We start from the raw sequence: 24851 nt of genomic DNA on the forward strand, positions 1-24851 counted from the left end.
CTCCATGGCGTTTGTTATTCTGCCTGTGTTGGTGTCCTCTGCAAATTCAGCAATCACATTTTCTAACAACCCATCCTAATTTATAAATATATTGACCAGCACAGAGCCCGGAAGAGAGCCTCAACCACTCGACATTTCCCTGTTTCCCCCAGTTTGGCCAGAAACCACAGAGGTTCTGTCTCAAGTACAATGATTCAACCAGCTCCAGGTCCATCTAATGGTAACTCTTCCTCTTGGAGCCTCTTGGAGGCTCTCTTCCAGGCTCTGTGCTGGTCAATATATTTATAAATTAGGATGGGTTGTTAGAAAATGTGATTGCTGAATTTGCAGAGGACACCAACACAGGCAGAATAACAAACGCCATGGAGGAGTATCAAGATTCAGGAGGATCTTGTCCAGCCCACATTTCCTCATCTTCTCTACAAGGATCTCATGGGAGACTTCAAATGTTTTGCTGAAGTCAAGGATGCACATCCACGTTCCCCTTGTGAACTAAATTGGTCACTCTGTTGACAAGAGACCAGGGTGGTCAGATCAAACTTGCTGGCTCCCCCTAATCAGTGCCTTTTCTAAATGACTTATGATTGCATTCCATCACATCAGCATCGACTCTTAGCAACCAGATAGACAGACCTTCTTCAGGAGGATCCGTCCCCAACCTGGTCCTTCAGATGTCCTGATGGTGCACCCATTACCACTGTAACTGAGTCCATCCACCTTACTGCTGGTCATCCTCTTCTCTTTCCTTCTGCATGCTGACTGACCACTTCATAATCTGTTGCAAGGCTTTGCTCAGTATTGACCTCAGGCTGACCGGACGCACAACAGAAGACTTCTTCCTAGAGGTCTGGCTCCCACCAGCTGATGATTCACAACAGATGGGCCACCAGAAAGTCAGGGCTGTGAGATGGATGGCGTATCCAGGGCTGCTCCTGGTCTGCAGTGCACCACCATTGGCAGATTAACGGTCTGAGTGCCCTGTGACACATTTTCGACTGGTCACCCGCAGGAAAGATTTCACACAGGTTGGTAGCATCTCCCCAGAGCAGTCAAAGACCTTTTGCAAAATATCTGATTTTTTTAGTGTGGTCATTGCTAGCTGAGTTGTATGGCTTACTGTTAGTAACCACAGGACATGAGACAACATATATTCCAATTTCCACAAACCAAGATTTGGGGAAATAAAGACCAGTCAGCCTGATTCCCATAGCTAGGAAGAGAATAAAGTGAACAGTTCGTTAGCATCTTGATAAGTAGTGGGCAGCTTGGCTTTCTCCATAATGCATCTTAATAGAAAGGTATTTTTCCACTACAGGCTTAGTAGTGGATTGAGGGATCACTGTGGAAGTAATTTATCTTGATTCCAGCAAACTATCTGACAGAATTCAACATTACATTATGGTTTACAGAACTGGTGGCAGGCTTATCGCTTAATAAGCCTCCTTCATTCTTTTCTCAAAAACTGTTAGAGCTTAAAGCACTGAGCTTTACCTTGGACCAAGCATAGAAGCTGGGATGAAAAGGTGAACGTGGAGGAACAGAAAACAGACATCTAGGGGTACACGTTGCCAAATAGGACCTGCAGTAAATTTCAGATCTCTTGCACATTTCAGCCACAGACTAGGGAAACATTTTACAAAGCACCAGAAAGGGGGCAGGCAGGTACAGATACATATTCTTTGGGAGGCTACAATGCAGAAAATCTGGTTGCCCGTCTTATCGGGATGCCAACAGCCTTCTTCCCTGTGGGCTTCTGAAGAGGACAAGATGCCCAGCCCCTCATGCCTACTGAGGCCCAAGTTCAAGAACTCCTAAGTCTTTGGGTGCAGCACCCCTTCTTCCTCTGTGCTGCTGGGGGAGCAGTAGCCAACCCCCCCACGTGGCAGTCCTGCACACATCCTGCTTCTGTCCTGGCCGCGCCTCCCTCCCTCCCTGCTTCACTGGAGCAGACCTCCCAGGCCTCCCAGCCCAAAGGAAACGGTCAGCAGTGGCCATGGGATGGAGTGCCCCGTCATCCTCAGTTCAGCATAGCTGAGTAGCAGAACTCTTCTGCCAATCAGTGCCAGTCACCAACTCTGGAGCATTTCACCGGACAACTTGGACACTTGTGGCTTTTTCTGGTGATGATATCTGAGTGCCGTGACACGTGGATTCTTTTCACTATCCTTCCAGAAGCTGATCCAAAGGTTTTGTACGGACTCAGTCTTGGGTGTTCTGGAACTTCTTTCCAACCTCAGAGGGGTGAGCCAACTCAGCAGCTGCTCCCCCTAAATCTGCTCAGTGCAGAGAGTGCTGCTGGACTGGGGCCAGAGCCTAACGCAGCAGCTCCTGACCAAGGAGGTTTCCCCCAGAAGTCCTACTTTTGCAGCACAGCGGTGATGAGGATGAGGACGATACACCTTGGTGACTCAAACAGAGACCGCCCCCACTCCCACACCAGCCCAGGAGGAACAAGGAGGGCCAGGGCCTCCCATTAGCATGTGGGGAGGGAGATGCCAAGTGAGTCTCTGCGTCCCGTCCTTGCTGTTCTTCTGAGGGAGCCAGCAGCCCTCCTTCTGAGCCCTGAACTGCAGGGGCAGCAATACAGGAAAATCAAGGTTTACTTGGGGGGAGGGGGACAGACCCTCCCCTCTAGCCCCTCCCTCAGGAAGCCTGCAAGGGAAGAGAGGAATCGAGGAAGCACCATGTGAAAGCTTGGCTGGGGGAAAGCCTTGCCTCTCTGGCTGCTCCTGAGAAATGCACAGGGCCCCTTTCTAACAGGCCATACCCTCTTGCTTGTAGGGAAAAGCGAGTTCGCTGAACTGTGAGGAGGAGGAGGAGGAGGAGGTCGTCATCACCCAGCACAATCGGAGTTGCAAGATTGGCACCAGCCCCAGCAGGTAGACCAGCCCAGGGAATCAACTCCACAGGGAGGCTAATTTTCGTTCACTGAGGTTGGCTGCAGCAACAGAGTCTCGCAAGTCTGATTGTGTTGCACCTCCTCCCCCTTCGTAGGCCTCAGTGGGTCAGGAAGGCCTCTGCCTGAGCGTCATCTCATAGTTTTGGACTTAAGAAACACACCAGCCCCTTCTGCTTAGCTAACAGTTCCTGCATGTCTCCGTCCAGCTCATCTTCCTGACTCTCTGCAGCATGAGGGCAAAATGCCAGAGGGTCCCCCAGAGTGGAGGGGCCTGTACACTCCTGAGGGAGGTGGGGGACACCATCAGTCCAGAAGGCACCTGGGAACCAAGTCCCCCCCCACTCCCCCAGGCCAGACAGGGAGGAGGGCTAAAACGCTCCCGGAAGTCTCGCTCCAGCACCCAGGAAGAAGAAGGGCATGGTGGCGCTCCAGCCCAACTGGGGCGAGCCCGTGCCCAGCAGGGCCCCATCGGCTGCATGGGCCACCAGTCCACTTCCAGGCCCAGATCACGGTCAGGGAGCCGAGGGTTAAGTCTGAACAGTTCAGGGGCAGAATAAGGGCAATTCCAGTCCCAACAGGTTACCCAAGAGGACCGTGAAGATCTGAAAGCAGGCAGAGGCACGTGGGAGGTGGAAAGAGGACAGGGTCTCAAGGAAGAGCACAAAGAGGGGCCACGAACCACAAACCACAGACCCGGGCTCAGGCTCAAACGGGCCGCCGTAAGCAAAGACGGGACAGAAGGAGGGAGGGAAAGGAGAGAGAGAAAGAAGGACGGAGGGAAAGAAGGAAGGAGGGAGGGAGGGGGAGGGAGGGAGGGTCAGAGAGAAGGAAGGAAGGAAGGAAGGAAGGAAGGAAGGAAGGAAGGAAGGAAGGAAGGAAGGAAGGAAGGGAGGGAGGGAGGGAGGGAGGGAGGGAGGGAGGGAGGGAGGGAGGGAGGGAGGGAGAGCACAGGACACGGAAAAATGGCTTCAAGTCAGAAGAAGACTTTGGTGCCCCGGCCACTCAAGGATGCCTGGACCCCAACTCAACAACCCCGCAGGGACCTTCCTTGGCCTGGTTTCGAGGGGGCTCTCCGAGGGGCTGCAGATGGCAGGGGCAGCTGGACCACAGAGCCCAGTGTGGCGCAAGGGGCTGGACTCGGAGCCCTTCAGGCCAGGAGTCAGAACCACAAAACCGGAGGTTCTCACAGCAAGTTCAGCGAACCTCAAGGGAGGTTCTGCTCCAGCAGCAGGGAACCCAGCCAAGCGCCTTGCTGCACCCCAAGCCAGTTGTTGTAGGGCACCACTGCTCGGCTTTAGGGGTTGGGGCGCATCCATCAGGCAAGGAGGGCCAGAGCAAGGAAGTTTTGGGGGCGCAAGAACCAGGCACTGGGTAGTCCCTCCGCTCCAGCCTCCCGTGCAAACGAGGAAGGAAACAGCCACGCAGGAATGCTGAGGTGGGCATCCCAGATGCTCAGCCATTGGGGTGCGGGGGGCAGCAGCTGGTGAAAACGTCCTGACCCTGGAGCAACCGACAAGCAGGAAAGGCCCTTTTCCTCTACGGGGTGCCCTTCAGGGGTGTCAGAAGCCAGTCCTAGAATTCTCAGCACCACCCTGCCAGCTGAGTATTCAAGGGGTTGTAGTCCACACATTTTGGGCGCCACTGTTGGGAAAGACTTTCTCAGGCCATTTTTCCTGGCCAAAGTTCTTCCCATTGATGCTACGAATTCTGTTACGAAGAGCTCTTCAACTGGCTGTGGGGCTCTCGGTGGGCCCAGATGCTGGGCCCAGGTGCTGCGCTTCTTCAGACAGGAGGCGAGACGGTCAATAAAGCCAAAGTTCCCAGCCACCTGGAACGCACCTCCGTTTGCTCCTTGGGGACTGGGCCGCTCTCCCATGAGGAGCAGCCCATGGGGGGGGGCTGTCTGTGCCCTACCCCCCACACACTGGAGAGGTTCCCAGGAGCCAGAGGTGAAGAGGAAGGTGCTCTGGGGGGGGCAGGAGATGACCACCTGCCCCGAAGCCATAAGACTCAAGGGAGGAATGGCCGTATCTCAGCTATTCGGGCAACTGGGCGGGAGCTTGGTTTTCAGATCCATTCAGGACGGGGGAGTTCCCAGGGTTGCTGTAATGGGGGGTGGGGAATACTGCTCCTGGCTTTGGAAGATCCATTTAGCTGGCTGATGCCAGAGGCTTGGAGGGAGAGTCTCAGGTCAGGGAAATGGCCGGTGTGCAGCACTCTCACCCTTCGCCACTCCCACAGGCACAGGGATCCTCAGCAACTGTCACAGGAAGGGGGAGATCCCGCCCTCCAGTTGGTTTGGGGACTTTCAGGGGGAGCCCAGAGGGAACTGAAACCACGCAATCCAAATTCATGGCAAAACGTCTGAAGTTTAGTGGCCCGACTTAAGGCCATTGGGCAAAGGGGCTGTTTTCACCCTAGACCCTCATCTGGTGAAAGAAAAACTGAGACTGCCCCTCCTGCTTCAGGGGTCCCAGAAAGTGGCCCCCGGATGCCCAGGGAAGCAAGAGGGGAGCAAAAGCCTTGGGTGCTTCCACTGCCCCACAGAGAACCCTTCCTGGGAAGCCAGGGCCGTCTCTGCAGCCATGGTGCCCAGGTGCCAGGCAAGGACACCCTCCCCCCAAGGGGCTGGCAGTGGGAGAGGCCAGAGGGACCAGGCGGGGGGGGTCCTACCTTGTTCGGCTTGACGGCTCGCTGCAGGTTCTCAATCCACTTGTCTCGCTCCGCAGCCGAGCGACAGGCGAAGCACTTGGTGCCAGAAGATGTCGTGACCTGGGCAGAAAGAGCAGCAGCAGTGAGCTCTCCTCTGCGCACCCAGGAGCCCCTGCCGGGAGACAGAGGTGCCAGCCACCAGCGTGTACCTCAAAGCAGAACTCCTGGCCCAGGATGCTGCTGTGAACCGGCTTGATCAAGGAGTCCTCGTCCAGGTTCAGCTCCAGAGCTTCAGCGGCACTGCTCGGGCTGAGGAGGGACTCATGCGAATGCGACTCCTTGAAACTCTGCATGAGGCGAGCCCTGCGGGGGGAGCACGCTCGGTCAGTAGGGAAGGAAGGGGCAGGCCAGGAACTGGGCAGGGGGTGCAGGGAGAGAGGCGGGGTTCAGCAGAGCCCTCACGCGGGGTTACCTGGGGTCTCCCCCCCGGAAGGGCATTTCTGCAGCTGCAGGGAGTCCTGAAGTCGACCTCAGCAGAGGAGGGGAAGAATGGGGAAGAGAGGCCGGCAGAGCGGGGGAAGCCCTTGGGCAGGAGGCTGTTGCGGAGCCCCTCTGGATGCTGGGGAGGGCTCTGGGGTCCCCATGGGGGACGCACGAGGCCAGAGACTGTAGTCTGTCCTCCTCCCCGCTCCCTGAGGCCAGCCAAGCTCTTGACCCCCTTCCCAGACCCCTGCCCCGCCGCCGGCCAAGAGCAGGCAAGAGAGTCCGTGTGCCGCGGTCAGGCAGGCTCCCCCTCCCTTTCCCATGGCATTTCTGCTGGGAGTTGCCGCCCCCAGGAGGATATATTTAGCCCAGCAGCGTAAGTGGAGGCAGCCCGTGCGTGTCGGGGCTGCCGTCAGCCGCTGGGGGGGAGGCAGGCAGGAGCTAAAAATACGCAGGGCACCTGGGACAAGCCTTTGGGGGCAGGCGGGCCTATGGAAGGGGCTGGGGAAGTGGGAGCCCCAAGGGGAGCAAGAAGGGCCACATGGCACCCAGTTTCCGAGGGAGGGTCTGGCCAGCCCTGGGGCAGTCTCTCCAGCCCCATGCCACCCTTCCTCCATGAACCGCAGCAGTGAGGAGCAGGACCCGCCTTGTGCCCACCTGTCATGGTCGGCGCTCCGGAAGCGCGGCAGCATCTGGCGGAAACTGCTGGTGCGGTCCAGCTTTGGCTGGCTCTTGGTGCGCTTGATGGAGCTCTTCAGGCGGCGGCTGAGGAAACCCTGTTGCTGCAGGCAGAGGGGAGAAGAGCCCCGGTGAGGCTGAACCGGGCTCACCCCCACCCACCCCTGCCCGGTCGCCCCGATACCAGGAGAGGGAATGACCACCGGCCCCCTCCCTCCTCCCAGAACTCGCTTAGGAAGACACTGCCCGGCTTGATTCTCTCCTCCAGTTTGAGGACAGGACCCAGCCAGGGCAGAGACAGTCAGTTGCCATCAAAAGGCACAGCGACACAACCGAAGGTGGGCTTGGCCTCTTCTCCAGCAGCATTGGAGACACCCAGGAAAGACCTGTGGCTGGACGAAGCCAAGCGCCCACGTAGTCCCACCATCCAGGTTAGGAAGCGGCTGAACAGATGCCAGAAAGAGGCCAACAGGCCCAGCGGGCACCTGGCCTTCTGCTTTCCCTCCAGAAACCGTCTCCCTTGGTGGCTACCAGTACCTCCCTCCTTCCCTCTGCACCAGTCTGGCTCGACTCGGGGGGGAGGAGCTGAAACCTGCTCCTCTTCCTCAGAACCCGCCTGTCCTCCCTTATGGCCTCCTTTCTGTCCTGTTCACAGCTCCTCCTCAGCCGTCTCGCAGATAGGTGGAAAGCTTATTTGCTTTTGCCTGAGAGCCTTCGGCCTTCTCTGGCCACGAACTATCTTGGACCTTAACAGCACTGGGTGCGATAAAGATCCATTCTCTTTTACCAAAGTTACGCTGGATTCAAATTTCATGCCACAGCTGGGCGGCCACTTTGGGAGGTACATTAAGGGGACCCCAGGCTTGGGAGGCCAAGGCAGTTCCCCACATTTTTGTGCCATCGACAAAGCTGCCCCCTCCCCCGTCAAACCTCAGCTCTGCTCTAGGAGATGGGGCACAAGGCTGGCCCAGGAGCAGGGCAGACGGGGCAGAGGGGGCAGAGTCCAAGGAAGGTGGCAGGAAGCCCATTGGCCTACCTCAGAGTCCAAACTGGCACAGCGGAGGGCTGTCTGCTGGTAGGCACTGCCCTCTAGAGCCTGAGATGGCATCTTCCCACCCCATCCCCCAGCAGCTGAAGAGGTCTTGGCTTCTCTTTCATAGAGGCGCCCTCCCCCCGCATGTGGGAGCATCTGACAGGAAGCCTCTGAACTCTCTGCCCCATCCGCCACACCCCACCGGTGACCCCTCCTTTCTTCCAAGCCAAGACTGGCTCTAGCAGGGTGAGTGGCTGGGGGCAGTGGGGCAAGAGGACAGCAGAGGTGCCAGGCCAGGGCTGGGGGCTCCGTGGCGGACATCACTGCTTGTCCTCCGTGAGTCCCCTCCCCCAGGCGGGCAGTTCCAAGCACTATGGGGTAGTGAGGCAGTCTGTTTAGGATGTGGGGGGACTTCCCCTTGCTGGAGGTTCCCAAACAGGGCCCCTCTTGGGGGCCTCCTCCTGGCTCCTGCCACTGCTGAAGAAGAAAGATAGGGCCTTACAGAGAGGGCAGCCCAGGCCTGCGGTCACTCACCGAGGAACGAAAGGGGGGTGCCGGTGGAGTGTCCATGTTGATGCTGTACTGCTTTCCCCCGGGAACGCTCTTCCGCCGGGAACGGCCGGCGTGGTACTCTGCAAACGGAGAGAGGGTAGGGTCCACCTCCTGGCATCATTTGTGAAGGGGCTTCCCCAGCAGGGAGCAAAGAGCCAGGAGTATGTGTGGGAGGAACGCGCCTGCTGACGGGTGAGCAGGACGAGGGAATGCTGGACGCCCCCCTGGCCACAGCCCCTCCAGCTTGGCCCAGGCAAGAGCTGCCCCCCGCAGCAATAGGCTGTGAGAACAGCACCCATTCTTCCTAGCAGCCCACTTGGGGAGCCAAGCTGGCAGCAGAAGGAGCCCCCCATCCAAGGGCCCTTCCCAGCATCACCAGCCGAAATCCCGTCTTTTTGCCCCCCTCCCGCCCAGAGAGTCAGCAAGTCCGGCCCTCAGATGCAGCAGAGGAGGAGGGGGAGGAGGGGGCTTGTGCTGCCAGCAAATGCCCGGAACACGGAGGTCCCTCTGGACTTGAGCCAGGAACCCCCTTTCCTGCCTGGAAGAAGGCAGGAGCCACCCGAGGATAGGCCTCCCCCTCGTCCTCGACCCCAACGGCCCAGGCAGCCGCCCAAAGGGCCACGTCAGGCTCACCTTGGGCCTTGCCAACAGACCTGCCAGAAAACTTTTTGGGCTTAAGCGGAGGGCCTGGGTCCCACCTGACAAGCCCCAGACTCCTTTGGGGGGCCCCCTCCCCCAACTGGTAACCAGGAACCGCAGGCTCCTTCGGCCAACATCAGGATGCCCCCAAATCCCTCTCACCGCCTCGCAAGGCAGGCTCTGGAGAAGGGCCCCAAAGTACAGAGGGAGTCAACTCAGCAAGGAACCTCCCCACGCAGGATCTGGCCATCAAGAGCCCAGTCCTGCCTCGCCCACTCAAGCAGCCCCCTCCTCCGGAGTAGGAGGATTAATGCCCAAGGGAATCTCCAGGGCCAGACTCACCCTATTATTTATTTTTATTCATTTATTTTTGCAATTTAAAGGCCACCCAACTCCAAAAGACTGAGCAGCTCACAAGCAATTGCTAATAAACACACGCACACAGCGCCTCCCCATTCTGGGCCTCAATGCTCCAATGAACCCTAAACTGGCCAAAGGAGTAACAGGTGAAGGGGTGGGTGTGAATGCATCCAAAGAGCGTACATGCGAGTGTGTGTTGCACAGGTGCCGAGGTTGCAGAGGTCCAGCTACTGCTGCTCAGAGTGTGAGCGGGGGGGGGGGGGAGGATGCCATGGGGCAGGAAGGCCCCCGGGGTACAGTGAGAGGCTCTCTTCCCCTCCTCGCAAGCGCTATGGAGGGACGAAGGAGGCCCACTGGAAATATTCACCTCCCATCCCCATGAATGCTGCTTGGTCAGACCAAATACTCCCAGCAGGGCCACGGGCTCCTCACAGGGGAACAGTGCAAAGGAGCCACCACCCATGGAAAGCCCACATGCCCCTTTGCCCCCCTGGACCCTCTTGCCTTCCACAAAAACCCTCATGGCAGAGGTGGACATGCACAATGCAGCCCTGCCACATGCCCGCATGCCAGGGAGCAGAGCGTCTTCCTGGGTGCAAGAACAGCAGCTCCCCCAGAGCCTGCTGGGCCTCAGGAAGGGGGAGAGCCCACCGGGAGGACCGGCACCCAGTGACAGGCAGCTCCTGCCCCCTCCCCCTGCAATGTCCCAGAGCTACCGCCCCATGGGGGCGGCAGGAGGCCAAAGCATGCCCTTCTGCCTGCATCGTGTAGTGGCCTACTGACCTCCTGGCCTCGAAGTTTGGCCCTTCAATGACTCCCAACCCCCAGGACCAGCAGGGCCCCTCCTGCCCTGTGGCCCTTGAGCAGCACCAGCTGCCAGGCTCCGCAGAGGGCCCAGCCCCCCACACTCAGGCAGAACGCAGAGCCACCCACCAAGCTCCTGCCGCCATCTGTCTTCCCTGCACTGCCAGCCTGCCGCTCCTCAACGGCACCCCTGCGAGCCACTGCCTCAGGGCCTGAGCACGGGCGCCATCCACTTTTGCTCCCCCAAGACCAGACCAGCACCTCACCCCTCCCGTGCCAGAGCCAGGGAGAGAGGGAGGTGGAGCAAATGCCCCCCCAGGCAGAGCCCTTCTCTCCTGCCCCCGCTCCCTGCCTTACTCCCCCTGTTCCCTGCAGGGAGCAGGGCTGCAGCTGAGGCCGGGGGCTTGGAAAGGAAGGCCCCTTCGCCTGCCAGCTCCCCAGGAGCACGCCTGGCAGAGCGCTCTGGCTCGCTTGCCCCCTCCCTCCCTTCCAGTCCACTGGACTGGGGGCTGGAGGAGCCCACCCAGGAGAGGCAAATAATGATGCTAACGTAAGAACGGAAGCGTGCCCTGCTGGATTGGACCCCTGGCCAACCAACTGCAGGAGAACGCAAAGACGCGCACGCGCGCACACGCACACACAGCAGCCTCCAGAACTGCAGCAAGGGGGGAAACTGGCATGGCTCAGCCTGGCTCCCCGTCCACACGCACTGACTGGGTTTGCCCAAGCACGAACCCTAACCCTGCTGCTTTTAACAAACACAGCAGCGGCGGCAGCTGCACACAGACTACCTCCTCTGCCTAGCAATTACACCTCCACACGAAGGCCTGGCCTAAGACCACCATTGGGCTTAGCCCACATGCCAAGACGCGGGTGCAATGGCTACATCCAAGCCAGCCTCACTGCTTAATGTGCATGTGTGGGCAGGACAAGGTCGTGCATCTGACGCTAAAGCCAAGCCAACCTGTGGCGGGGTGGCTCAGCAGCACCCACGCAGGCCAGGTCACCACAGCCAAGCATCTCCAACGGGCGCAAGGGGCAGCGGAGGGGCCTCGGGGACTGGAAGGGGATGAGGATCTAAGTACGGCAGGCAGGCGGGCACGGTCTCCCTGTACCCCTAGGTGGCCAAGCCGCCCAGCCGCGGGCCCCGCCAAGATCACGGGGCTGGCCCAGGAGCCCAGCGGCCGCTCCTCCCCTCCTCCGCCTCGCAGCCGAGCCCACCGGGGAGAAAAGCGCAGGCTGTCGGGCGCAGGACCGGCGGGGGAGGGGAAGAAGGGGTCCTGAGTGCCGGGGCCGAGCTAGCTGCAGAGCCGCCGAGCAGGCACCCCTGCTGGGCCTGCTCCAGCGCTGGAGGAGGAGCGGCGGCCCCGGAAGCCGCAGCAGCAGCAGCAGCAGCGGCGGCGGCGGCGGCCCCCGCGAACGAAGGCTGGCCCGGGCTGCCAGCAGCGCAGAGCGAGGGGGCTCCCCGCGCGCGCCCGAACACCAGCCCCGCGACACCCACACGCTATCCGAGCGCGCGATGCCAGCGGCCCTGCGCGAAGCCGGACGCGGCGGCGGCGGCGCTGCCCACGCGCGCCCTCGCGCAGAACCAACCGGCGGGCGCTGCCGCCCGCGCACCCCTGCCTGGCCCTTACCGAGCACGTTCCCACGGCCGGGCCAGCCGGCCGGCCGGCAGCCACCTCGCCTGCCCTCGCCGGGGGCGCGCGGCCCTCTCCCCCGAGCCGGGCGCCGCGGAGTTGCTGGCCGGAGCCCGGACGCGCTAGCTCGCTCGCCCGCCCGCCAGCTCGGCCTAGCCCGCCCGGGACCCCCGCCTCGCTCGCCGACGGACGGCCCTTACCTGCCGGCGCCGGGAGCAGAAGGCGCCCCCGCCGCCCGCGGCTATGGGGCGCTCGGCCCCCGAGCGAGGCCCATCCCGGGACCGGGGAGCGGGCGGGCGCGCGGGCGGGGGGCCCGGAGCCTAGGGCTCCACGCGGCCCGCAGGGCGGCGGCCCCCGCCCGGCGCTGCAGCCGTCGGAGCTGCTGTCCCCGCTGCTGGCTGCGCTCGTTCCTCGCTCGGCGCCCGCCCGCCCCGCGCTCCCCAGCATGCGAGCCGTTGCTAGGAGACGCGCTCGCTGTCATCAGGCGCGAGCGGGCGGCGGCGGCGGGCTCCGGCAGGAGGGCGACCGCCCGGGCAGCCCCGGCCGGCCCGGCGGGCGGGCGGGCCGAGAGCGCGCCGCGGGGCGCCGCCGTGAGGAGCGGAGACCCGCGCGTCCCGCGGCGCCAAGGTGCCCCGGAAGCCCCGCGCGGCCGGAGCCGCGAGCCCTCCCCCCGTCCCGGCTCTGACCTGGGGGAAGGGCGCCGGCCGGGCCGCGGAAGCAGCACCTCCTGCTGCAGCAGAGCCCGACGCCGGCCCGGGGGCTGCCGGGGAGGAGCGGGGGAGCCCCGGGGGGCGGAGCTTCCCGGGGAAGCATCCCGGGGCCGCCCCGGAGGAGGCCCTGCTGCGCCCTCCGGCCCGCGCGCGGGCGGCAGCTCCGTCCAGCCGCGGCTCGAGCGGGAAGGCAGGTCTCCTCCCAGGCCTGGCTCCACCCCCGGGCGGCGGCGGCGGCGGCGGGGCCGGGGCTCCTCCGGCTGAACCCCGGCCAGGTCACGCGGGGTCACGAGAGCCCGACGGGCGGGGCGCCCGGGCTGGGAGGAGGGGGCTTGCTCCCGCCCTTGCTGGATCCAGCAGGGGGCGCTGCTGGCCCGCGGCCAAGGAGAGGGGGCGTCCCTGCATTCAGGCAACCTTTTCCTCTCCCTTCATCTCTTCTTGGGGTTTCCATGGAAACCTTTTAAGCCAACTTCTCAGAGAGGCAAAATTCTTTTTTTAAACCCCAAGTAGGGAAAGGGAAAGGGGGAGGGGAGGCAAAGGCAGAGGATGGGGCAGGGGAGCAGTCGGGCTGGGGGGCTGCTGGCGGGGCCGGTCCCCTGGAATTGCCCCAAGCCCAGGCTGGACTTCCTGCTCCCCCCTCCCGGCAGCCTAGAGAGAGGGAGAAGGAAGGGGGTGGCAGGCGGAAGCCATCCTGCGGGCGTGTGGGCAGGGGGCACTGGAGCCCGGGGGGGCAGCCTCAGCAGAGCCCCCGTCCACCCCCAAGACCCAAAGTGGGCCGGGAAGGCTGCCCAAGAGAGAGACGGTCCCTATGGCAACAGTTGTCAAGCTCCTTTCAAGGGCCCTTGCTATTATGGGCTGGGGCTGGGGGGTGGGCATGCAGGGAGCAGCTGAGAAGCTTCTGGCGGGCAGAAGGCCCTTCCTATGAGCTGTCCTGCTGGAGGCTGCCTGGAAGGCCCTTTCAGGGGCTGGCTGCTCTCCAAGCCCCAGTCCCTCTTGCCTAGAGGCCGCCCCCGGGCCTGGCAGCAAAGGGAGGGCGACAGCGCGCTTATCCGCGGATCTGAGCAGGCTCGGGCTTTTTCTGGGGAAGAGCGGCTATTACGCACGGTTGTCGTGAGGACACCTGCTAGATCAGCCCCCAGGGAGACCCCTCCCATCAGCACAGGGGAAGGGGGAGCCCAGCTTCAGGTGTTAGGAAACTGGTGGGATGAGGTCCCGACGCGCCATCCGAACAGAGTGCCCATTCCCCTCTGCCCCGCGAAGCAGCTCTCCCCCAGCTCTGAGCTGCTCTCAATTCCAGGACTTGGGCGGATGGCGAATGCCACCCACCCACCCATGCACCCCACAGCCCCTCTCCCTTTCTCCATCCCTCTCCCAATCCCACTCACAGTCTTCTAGGCAGTGATGTGGCCCTCTGCTCACTGGGGCCACTCCACTCCTTGCCCCTTTCCTACAGGCCCTTTGGGGTCCGGTGACCAGAAGCAGGAACCCATGTTCCCAGAGAGCTTGTGATTGCGCCCCAAGGTTTCAGCATGGAAGTTCTCCCTTTTTGCAGCAGCTGGCTTGCTGGACTCCTCAGCTCTGCCCCGGGCCTCTTCCAGACAGCAGAGAGCGCCTTGACTCATCGCAATTTAGGGCCATTTACGGGGAACCTTATTTCTCAGCTGGTGGGTCTCACAATAACCTCTAACTGGAAGTCAGAGTTACGCTGCCACCAACTGGCACCCTCTCTTGCTCTTATCTTTTGCTGTCTGCCCTCACAGTCTCTCCTCCATCCTTGCAAGCCTCTTCCTGCCAGCATCAGGGGCCCTCTCGCCCTGGTGGGCCATGGCCGGGGGAGCCGGCAGCAGCTAAAGGATCCCCCCCCAATCAGGCCAGTCAGCCTGGGCCAAGGAAAAAGAAGCCCCCAAGGGGACTGAGGCCATAATCATCAGGCTGGTGAATGAGGAAAGCAGGGGATCTCCCCACCCCTTGCTGCCTGGCCTGGCAACCCTGGCGGGGGCGGTGAAGACTGTGGCTGCACACTGGCCTGTCAATCATTTTATTTCCACAAAGATTACCAAGATTCCTATTTCTATCCCACTTTTTGACCCACGGGATTCTTGCAAAACGAAAGGTTCCTCCGAGAGCACCCTATCATGGGGGCGAAGGGGGGCACAAGGTAGCACAAAGAGGCAGAATGATAAGCTAGGCCCCCTCCATGTCTCCCCACAGGCCTCTGGGGCCTCCCCCCACCCCCATTCCTCTTGGGGCTGGGAAGGGAAGGGCAGCTGTGAGTTAAACACGAACTCACCCGCAGCCCAAGCAACCCCTTGCTTGAGAGGTGGGCCAGGGCCCTCACGCACCGGTGACAATTTCACTCCAGTCCCAGATCTGTAGCTTCCCCCTTCCTGGGTGCCTGGAACATTTGGCCCAATACTGCTGCTCAGGGCCCCGCAGATGGATGGCTGACCCGCCCAGGCCTCCCCTTCTCCCACAAGAACCAGGGCTTCCAGTCTCAGTGGCTTCAAGGAAAGGAGTGTCCAGGTGGACCTGGGGGAAGGCGCCCCCTCCCCAGGCAAGGGCCAGAGCAGTGCTGTGTCCGTTAGGGGGCAGGATACCTTTTGCGAAAGGAGGCCAATTCCGGGGGCCAAAAGGGGTTCTGGCCAGAAAGCCCCTGGGGAGGCCAAGTTCCCGTGCCAACTTTCCCAACCGTTTCTGGAACCTCCAGAACCGCCTTCTTGGCTGGAAAGTCACACTGCCACACACCACACCACCACCACCCTGCCCCTGCAGAGTCCACTGGCCATACCCCAAACTCGCCCTGGCAACCATACAGCTCCCATCCAACCCACCCCAGGACTCCTACCATTAGGAGCTCTGGTCCTCCCACCCAATCCAATCGCACACAGCACCCACTGGGGCCCCAGTCCTACCGTGCTCAGCGTGGGGTCGGCCTTCCACAGGGACACTGACAGTCCGACGCAGAAGCTTGCTCTGCCCGGGATCCCTCTGGCGTTCTCGAAGGAGCAGAGGGTGAATCTTGGGGGTGGAAAGAGCAACCCAGGATCGGGGGTGGGGAGCAGAGAAAGAGTTAGTACCCCTCCGAACCATCTCTTCTCTGAGCTTTACCCCTCCTGCCTCCTCACAACATCCCTTCAAGCCATGGCCTGTGTAACCATGGCTTACTGAATAAACTTCCCTTGGTTGGGCTTCCATACCATATCCAGTCATGGTTTACATGTGCAGCCTCGGGAGTTGCACTATGCTCTCTGCTAAAACTAGACCAGACCCACAAGGGCTTAGCATAACATGGGAACTCAGACAGGAGGGAGCTTCCCCGGCAGAGCCCCCTTCCCATAAAGAGGCAGAGGAGGAAGCCCTTCCCAACCCAGGCAAGCCAGCAGTGGCTCTGGAAAGAAACAGCTGGGTTCACACCTTGTGCTGGCAAGGCTGGTTTAACCACAGTTGATTAAACTGCCTTGGCTGACTCACGAAACAATAAAACCATGGTTCCCCAGCCACATTAGCAGGGTTCTTAGACCCGGCACCCAACCCGCAGGAGCCTCGTTAGCCCCACATGTACCGCAGCCAAAAAACCACCTTCTTCAAGAGCCGCATCTCCTTCGACCAGCGCCCTGGCGGGAAAACAGTCCTTTTGGGGCCCGGAGGGAAAGCCCCTCCGTCTGTGCACGACGGTGGCCTTCGCGTCGGCCAATTTGACCAATCCTGTCCTGCTGCGTCCCCTCTAGCTGCTGCTCTCGGGTCCTCTCAGGATAGGCAGGGACTCCAGCCAAGACCCCTGGCCCTTGACTACTGCTGGCCCTTGGCTACTGTTCCCAGGCATCTGGCTGCTTCCAGGGAGAAGGCTCTCCCCCGCGACCTGGAAACCACAGGGCTCAGCCCGCAGAAGGAGGCACGGGCAGGGGCTCCCTCTGCTGTTCCTCTTTCTTGTTTCCGGGGGTTGAAGGCACTGATCTCCTGGACTGGGGTGGGCCCTGGTTGTGGGGCAGGTCCCTGGGGCAATGCCCAGCCCTGGCAAAAGGCCCTCCAGCTCAGCCCCAATGCTTTGGCTCCTCTTGGCCCCACCCCAAACCTTCCCCACTCTCTGCCCAAAGCAGCTCTCGGGGGCTTAAAGGAGGCCCCCAGGAAACCTCCACCCTGCCACCCCTCCCCGCTGCTCACCTCCTCCTCGTCCAGCATCAGGAGCTGGTTCCCAGAGATGATGCAGAAACGGGGGGCGTTCCAGGGACGGTCGTAAGGAGAGTGGACATACTGTGCACGGGACACGGGGGCTCCTCGCACATCTGCAGCGGAAGGGCAGAGTCAAGCAGACCTGGGCGGGCCCAGTGCCCACTTCCCTTCTAGCCCCTCTCCCCACAGAAGGGGGTGGGAGCATATACGGCCCCCAGAGACCCAGAGATGCAGTTCTGCCAGGACCTCCCTCCAGAAGAAGCAGAAGATCACAGCCGCCTCCTTGGCTCCCTCTATGCCAGTGAGAGAAGACTGGGCCTTGTCCCCCCGCCCCCCGGGATGCCCCTTGACCTGTCGGGTGCGTCGGGGGGAAGACTGTGGTCTCAGCCACCCCTCCGGCCCATGAGGATTCTGCTGCTGCTGCTGCTGCTGCTGCTGCCAGTTGGCATCTGCCAACCTTGCCTTGCTCAGAGGGCCATTGAGGCAGGTCTCCCTGCCAAGCCAGCTGGGCAGTTTTGCCAAAGCAGGGCAGACTGACACCCTGCCTGGGCACAGAGCAAAGGAGGGAGCATGGCTCTCTGCCCAGGGCTCCCTCCCCACACTCCAGCCCTTCCCACCTGCCTTTTGACAGCCTCTGGGCCTCCATCCTCTGAGGGTGGCGGGAGCTGGGGAGTTGTGTAAGGACGTGGCCAGCCCCATGCTGCCCCCTAGTGGCATGAAGAGGCTGCCAAGGGTCAGGAAGGGGGGCTCTGGCAAGGGGACAGGCAGAGGCCCCAAAGATGCAGGCCGCAGCCTGGGTGGACTCCAAGTGCTGGGAAAGGGCTGAAGTTCCCCACGAGGGAATCACAGATATGGCCAGCTATTTTTAGATCCCTCAAAGATCTGGCTAAACCAGGAGCCCACCGTCCCCCTGGATGTCAAGACAGCTGACAGAGCAAGGCTTACCAAAGCTCTTGGGGGGGAAGCAGGCCCATCCTGTCCACCTGACGAGGAAGCCGGTGGCCACCTGGGTGGAGGCAGGTCTCCTCCTGCCTGCCCTTCAGGCCTCTGTGCCCCACATCCTGCCCCTGAGGACAACGCCCTCCCGTGAAAGAACACAGCTGGCCTCCTTTGCCAGTGGGGCCTCACCAGTCGCGATCGATCAGGACACAGCCCTTGGGGTAACTGGTGTTGGGAGGGGTTGGGGGGTTGTCTTTTGAGCAAGCCCAGGCTGCCAGCTGGTTGAAATCCAAACCCAGAAACTCTGCGCCCAAGAGAAGCACCACGCTGCATGAAGCCAGCCTCTCCAATGACTTCCCAACCAGTTTTCAGCCACTGTGCTGCCCAAATGGGGTGAGAAGGAGGGGAACCAGAGCTGGGAATGTAGCAGCCCAGGACTGACCAGGTTCTGACCCCAAATCAATATGAAGCCGCGAGGGTGGAGGAGAAACAACCCCTGAAGCTGCTGACCACCACGGCCCTTTCCTGTCCAGACGCGCACCTGGGGAGGCAGCACCTTCCAAATCGGCTGCTCCCCCCTGAGCCATCCTCTTCCCTGTTTGTCCCTCATGGGAGGCCCGGCTGGTTCACAGCCCAGCCAGGCCAGGCCGGAGGGGTCCCGGAGAGAGTCATGCAGCCCTCAGCGCCACGGGTGGCTTTGCCAGGATTTGCTGCAGGCGCTTCTTTCCACGGGTTCTGAACAACTAGGACTGCCTGCGTTCACAGGACCCCAACGTAGGTTTCAATAACCCACGTCATGCCCACAAGCCGCAGCCTTTGGCTTTACCCAACGGGCCACAGCCCTAGCCAGCCGGACTCTGCTGAAGGCCAGCCAAGCCCCCTCGTGCCCGGGCTGCCCTTGCGGATTATTTGCAGAGGGATCTGGCCACACGGCTGCCAGTGTCACGGACTTTCTCTCTGGGAAGAACCACGATCGTTTCGTGGCCAAATTCAAGGCGCAAAGCTGAAGAGGATGGGGGTCCTGACGAGGCCAGCCTGCCCCCCACTTTTCAACCAAGAAACAGAGGGGAAGTCCACCAGTACGGGGAGAACTCCTTACCATCAGCATTTTGCAGCTTCTTCACACCCAAACTTATTGGATCTATATGTGTTTTGGGGGGATCGCTGTTACTATTATTATTAATAATTATATTATTACTGTTATTCTTATGGTTTTCCTGTTGTCTGCCCTGGGATATTTTGACGGAGGACACCATACACAAGGAAATAAGAACATAAAAGGTGGTAGGAAACGTGATGGAGGTACGAAAGAACATACTCTCTCATCGTGCTGGAAGCCAGAAGGGTCGTCCAGGAAAGGGACAAAAGGAGTAACTTTTTTACTCAGCCCAGAATTCAGCGCTGGAACTCAGTGCCACGAGATGTGGGTCTGACCGGTCACAGCCCAGAGGAACCCAAAGTGCTTCCGGAAGCTCAGACCAGCCCCGCACTTGGCACAGCTCGTGTGGGAGGGGAGAAGGGGGATGTTGGCAGACGCTTCCGCAGAGTGTTTTCCGCATCCCCCCTTCTGGCCCCCAGGTGAGGAGGAGCGAAGAGGTCCGGGGCAGGTTCCCAGGGAAAAGCTGCTTCTCGCCAGGACTGGGAACCGCTTCTGGTTGGCTTCTGAGATTGGAGTTGGAAACCTGACAGATTTTAACCAGCCAAACAATGTGGTCAATTTAGCAAGTTGGCCGAAGCTCCCAGAGGCCTAGTTCTTTAGCTGTAATTGGCCCAACATGCGGAACCCCACGACAGCTTAAAACGATGGGGGGTTCCTGCGGCACGCCAGGCTAGACCACCAACCGGCCAGCTGCACTTTAGCCCAGCCCAGGGACCGTACAGCTCCAGAGCTTGTGTCCCAAAGGGCCCCCAACAGGAAAGGGAGGGACCCCGGCCCCAGTCCTTGTTCTGTGCAAGGGGTGGCGACCGGTATCATCACTGCGGGGTCCAACCGCTCCATCAGCCTGCCTTAGTTCAAGCTGGGTCGGTCGATTAATTCATTAGATTTAACGCGTAGGCCGCCCAACTCCCAAACGACTCAGGGTGGCTTACAATTGAAACCTACTCATTAAAGGAAAATACAACAGACCAGAAGAAAAAAGTACAAAAAACAAAAACCAAGCAAAAAGTCCAACAACCAGGTCTGAAGGACATGCGGGTGGAAGCCACACCAGTCCCTGGGGGCAGGAGTGGCAACAGAGTAGGCACCCTTCCCGGGTCCCACTGACGGGACCTGGCGTGCCCCCTCCCTGCCAGACCATTCCAGATGGCAGAAGAAATTGGAGACAGATAGTCCTGCAGGTGACCAGGCCCTGCACTGTGAAGGGCTTTAAACCAGCCCCTTGAACCAGTGCAGCTCGCGCAGCAGGAGGGTCACACACACATAACCCAGAGCCCTGTCGGTGCCCAGCTGCAGTTTCTGGATTGCCTTCAAGGGCTGCCCCACTAAAGCACACTGCAGTAACCAACCCAATTTCCCATCCATCACTTGGTCAAATCTAGTCTTACTGCATCCCACGGTAGGGCGGGAGGACAAGATGGGTACGCTCTTCACACACACGCACACAGCTTCTTAGGAGGGACAGGCCATCTGGTCAACCAGGTGAGCAGAAGGCACACGCACGCACCCCAACTCACCCCACTGCATGCAGCCCAGGCCTCCTAAGCCGGGTTCATCTTAGCTGGGGCGGTGGGGGCCACAGCAAGAGGCAACCCCAGCTGGACGAGAGCCATTTATCCAGATGAGGCAGAGGGGCTTGGCAACGGGTCCCGTCCACAGCCCCCCTTTCAGGCCCTGACATTGGAAAGGAGAGCCTCCAACTCCTATCCACCTGCTGGCTGGGGATTAGGGGCACGGAGCATCTGGAAACACCTGGCTTCAGAGGAGCAATGACCTCCCTCCAGTCCAAATTGGGGGGGGGTGCTCTTGCAAGGGAAGGAGGAAAGGAAGGAAGGAAGGAAGGAAGGAAGGAAGGAAGGAAGGAAGGAAGGAAGGAAGGAAGGAAGGAAGGAAGGAAGGAAGGAAGGAAGGAAGGCAGGCAGGCAGGCAGGCAGGCAGGCGGGCCAGGTCCACCAGCTTCACACACCAGCCAATCATTTCCGGCCCGACCTGGGATGCCAGGCTTCGTGGCAGGAACTTCGGCAGACCTAGGGAGGCTGGCCTGGCTACCTGGGGCCAGTTTTTGGCTTGCCTCAGGCCTTTCAGAGAACCTGTAGCAAGGGCCGTTTCAGGCCATCATTCTCTCCAGCTTCAAATTTCCCATTACTTTATTGATTGTATTTATTTGTTAGATTGATATTTATAGCTTTTTAAACGCTTCTTCTGCTGTGGATTGCTTTGGTGCTCAACCTCGGCCTGAAAACAGCCACGTGGCTTTCTTGGCAGGGGAGCGAAGGCCTCCCTCTGCTCAGCTGTCAGGAAAGTCTCTGGGCTTTGGGCAAATGATGGGCACTGCAGTCCAGCTGGGATGAGCAATCCCCCCTTCGGCTGGCGCTGGGTGTCAGCAGGCACAGCAGGGAGAGTCTCCCGATGGGAACAGGTCCTGGGGGGAAGCGCGGCCCTCCTGGCAAAAGGGGCCCTGATCCAGCCAGCTGCAGCAGCACATGGCTTGGCCAGGCAAAGGCTCCTTTCCCACGCCCCTGAGGCTGTGTGCGGGGCTGTGGAAGGTGCCTGGAAAGGGCCCACCCTGCGTGAGACGCTCCCCGGAGAGGAGGCTCTCCTTCAGTACAGCTGCCCCAGGGCACGGCCAGCGGCAGAAGAGCCGCATCGACGGCAGGGGTGAGCGCGACCGTTGCCCCCGTGGGTGTGGGGGGCACAGGACCTTGGCCCCCTGTCGGATGCCAACTCTCGCATTTCTAATGGAAAGGCTGCCTCTACCCAGAAGCTGTGGGGAGAAGAACAGGTTGGTGGAATGAACATGGCAGCCAACATGGGCCTGGGCCAGCTTCAGGGGAACGCAGCTGAAGCCGCCTGAAAGGTCCCCCCTCTCTGAGACCACAGGAGGGAGGCCTTGGTCCACAGGGGGCATCTGCCAGGTGAGGTGGCACTTGGCCTTTTGAGGCTCTGTTCATCCAGCGCTAGTGAAACCTCAGACGGGAAGCTCAGCAGCCTTCAGGGCCAGCCCAGGCCTGCAAGGCCTCAGGGGCTGCTTCTCCTCCCACACCGGCCTCAGGAGCCTGCCACGCCTACAACGCCAGCAAAGGAATCCGAGATCCCCCCAACCACAAAGCTGGATCCCCCCCCAGCCTTCAAGATCTCCACTGTTGCCATGCAAATGATATGTATAGAGGCAGGCAGCCGCCAGGCAACAGGAGAAAAGCATCTCTTTAACGGGGTGTAGTAGGAGAGACCCCAGGGGCATACAGACACTCCTGCAGAGCAGCCCAGAACGAGGCATGGGCAAGGGACGCGCTGCGCTGAACCACGTGCCTGAGCAGGCCGAGCAGGCCGTGGAGACCGTTGAGGGAGGAAGCGCAGCGGCGGGGGGAGGGGTCCTCAGGTCACCAGAGCCAGGGAACCACAACCTCTGTCCCTCGGCGGGTGGGGGGGGTGGGAAAGGCCTGCCTTCCTCCCGGCCACTCAGTGCAACAAAGAACTGGCCCCCAATTGCTCGGCTGGATCATTGCCTGCACCTCCTGGAAAGCAGCAGCGATGCTGTTCCAGCTAAGGACACGGGGAGGTGGGACCCCCTAAAGTAGATGGGGAAGAAGGAACAGCCCTCCTGCTGCCTTGAGAATAAAACCACGGGAGGGGGGGGTCCCTGCAGTGCAGCACCACCAATCTTGTAGAATGTACTTCATGCAGAGCTGCCCCCCCACCCAGCATCCTTCAGCAGGGTTGCCTGGCAACATCACGCCCCCTCCCTTTCCCGAGGAGAGCTAGCAGGCCTCTGATTGCGGGGGGGGGGGGGGTCCAGAGCCCCCGCCCAGGCCATTTCCTGCAAAGAAAAGGTGTGGGGGAGGGGGAAGGTGACCCTCTCGCGCGGGGGGGGGGGGCGGGGAGAAGCGTTCCGGGGTAAGAAGAATCCTGCAATCTCCCAGGACGAGGCACAAGTAAGGATGGGCCAGAACTGGGCGGCTATTCCCCCCAACCGCCGGCCTCCGTTGGCTCGGCCTCCGTTGGCTCCACCGGGGAACCCTCGGCTTCCCCCACAGCCGCCCCTTTGCCTGGACTGGGCATGAGCCCCTCCCCTCCTTGCAATGCCGCTCGCCCTCCAACCGAGGCACGTGGGAGGAAGGGGCTGGTCCGCAAGAGAAGCAGCCCCCTCCCAGAGTTGGGACCAAAGGACCCGGCTTAGGATGACAGGTTCTTCAGCCAGGACCTCCATCCGGGCCGTTCCCCCAAGCCCCTCCTTATTTCAGCAGGTGCCTTGTTTTTCCCGGGAAGGGAGCATTTGGCCGCGACTGAAGCCGCGGAGCCGAGACTAGGGGGGCCTGCAGAAACCTCCGCCCGTGGCCGCAGGCGGGCAAGGCGCTGGTGCTGACCAACAGCGGAAGCCAGCCTGACGGAGGGCAGGCGCAGCGGCGAGGAACGGCGCTGCCCTGCGCGCACGCACAGGCCCAGCTACGGCTCCAGGTGGAGCATCCTCCCGCTTCCGAGGATCCCCCCCTCCTCCTGCTCCCAGCCGGGGACCCGCTCCCAGCCCCCCTTCCGCTACGGTCGGCCGACAGCAGGCCGGAGCGCCCAGATCACGGGGTGCAGGTTCCAGAGCGCACCATCTCTCCCGGGATCCGGAGGCCGCCATCCGGCCGCAGCTGGCCGAGCGCCACGATGCTTCTCTCCCGCGGCCTCGCCGGCCAGCCGCGAGCGTGGGAAAGGGCGCAGTCCCCACGCGGCCGGAGGACCCCTTTCCCAGCTGGCTCCCACCTGCCTCGCCAGGCCCGAGCGCGCCGGAATCCCCGGGGCGGAGCGCAGCATCTCTTGCCCCGGCCCGGGTCAAACCTCGAGGAGGAGCCGGCGGCCGCAGCCCTCCGCCGCAGCCCGCCCCGCGCCGGAGCTGTGCAGCGCGGCAGCGGGCGGGCAGCGTCGCCCCTCCAACTTCCGGGCGCCAGGCTCTGCCCCGCGGCCGAGGGAGGGGCCTGGCCGCCGAGCACCCCCCGCCACACAAACGAATACGATTGTCGCCGCCCCCGCCCGAAAAGCGCAAGCCGCGCGCGCGCCGGAGAAGGTCGGCGTACCTCGGAAGGGGACATAGGACATGGTGGTGGCTTCATCCGCTGCTTGGGCGCTCGCCGCCGCCGCCGCTCACGGACCGGCCTGCGGAGGAGGAAGAGGAGGGGGCGGCAGGGGAATCGGGGCAAGCGGGAGGGAGGGCGACGGAGCAGCTGCCGGGTCTGCCTACCGCCTGCCTGCCTGCCTGCCTGCCTGCCTGCCTGCTTGGCACCGGCCCTCCCGCCGTCCGGTTCTCGCTCGCTCACACTGTGCCTGCGTGCGCCCGCCCGCTGTGCCTCTCAGGCGCTAAGGACGCACGCGGGCAAAGCGAGGGAACAGGCGGCGGCGGCGGCGGCGGCGGCGGCGGCTCGGATGGTGCGCGGCGGCTGAGGCTGGCGAGCCTCCCCCCGCCGGCCGCTGCCTGCCCGCGCCCCTCCCGCGGGCTCCGGCTTCTGCTCCTCCTCCTCCTCCGTCCGCAGCCGCCGCAGCACCACCGGCCGCCCGGCCTCCCGGAGCCTCCGCAACACCAGCTGCGGCGCCGCCGCTGGAGCACACGGGCGATCTCGAAGGCGCGCTCCCGACGCCCGCCCCTCCCGGCCGGGGCCGGGGCCGGGGCCTTGCCCCGCGGACGGACAACCGCCGGGGGCCAGGGATGAGCCGTCCGGGGGCCGGAAGGCGCGAAAGGCAGGGCCGCGACGTCCATCCGTCGGTAACCTGATCCGGCTCCAGGCAGCGTCCGCCCGCCCGCCGTTATCCTCCTGGTCTTGGAGCTGCCCTCGTGCCTCTGGCTTCGCCGCCGCTGCCTAGAGCTAAAGCCGGGGGTCGGCAGAGGCCGGCCGGAGCCAGGCGCCCCTGACTCCTTTGGCGCGCGACGCGCCCTCAGCCCCCTTCCCGGCAAGCCGAGATCGTCGACGGGCCCCTGAAAGGCGGCGGCGGCGGCGGCGGCAACTCTGCTGCCTTCCGAGGCTGTCGCCCCCCGTGGAGACTCGGCCCCGGAGATGGGAGCCCCTTCCCCACGAGGTTTCAGCACGGAGCCCTTCAGAGCGGCAGAGTTGGTGCCCCCGCCCGTCCTCCAAGAAGGGGCGCCGCTCCGCTCCCGGCAGAC

General features: G+C 61.9%; 1 protein-coding gene across 13 annotated transcripts in view; it reads right to left on the reverse strand.

Moving 5' to 3' along the window:
• Positions 1 to 24169, reverse strand: part of SYNGAP1 (synaptic Ras GTPase activating protein 1) — a 51706-nt gene extending 27537 nt beyond the window's left edge. For 3 of the 13 annotated variants that reach the window (XM_088151215.1, XM_088151218.1, XM_088151227.1), the window contains exons 1-7: positions 23311 to 23654; positions 16609 to 16730; positions 15360 to 15465; positions 8280 to 8377; positions 6692 to 6816; positions 5761 to 5914; positions 5573 to 5671 (exon numbers count right to left, since the gene is read on the reverse strand). In XM_088151215.1, the coding sequence (XP_088007341.1) occupies positions 5573 to 5671; positions 5761 to 5914; positions 6692 to 6816; positions 8280 to 8377; positions 15360 to 15465; positions 16609 to 16730; positions 23311 to 23512 (906 nt within the window). In that variant the 5' untranslated portion in view covers positions 23513 to 23654. Of the gene's footprint in view, positions 1 to 5572; positions 5672 to 5760; positions 5915 to 6023; positions 6339 to 6691; positions 6817 to 8279; positions 8378 to 11734; positions 11865 to 11937; positions 12245 to 12423; positions 12518 to 15359; positions 15466 to 16608; positions 16731 to 23310; positions 23656 to 23772 lie in introns of those variants that run through there. The other 10 variants (XR_015798001.1, XM_088151216.1, XM_088151225.1 and 7 more) reach the window with 8 other exon arrangements.
• Positions 24170 to 24851: the final 682 nt, after the last annotated feature.

This window comes from Python bivittatus, unplaced genomic scaffold, assembly GCF_059951505.1.
Source record: "Python bivittatus isolate LINGU-HERP-01145 unplaced genomic scaffold, Pbiv_v1 ctg000650_np1212, whole genome shotgun sequence".
NCBI classification, from domain to species: domain Eukaryota; kingdom Metazoa; phylum Chordata; class Lepidosauria; order Squamata; family Pythonidae; genus Python; species Python bivittatus.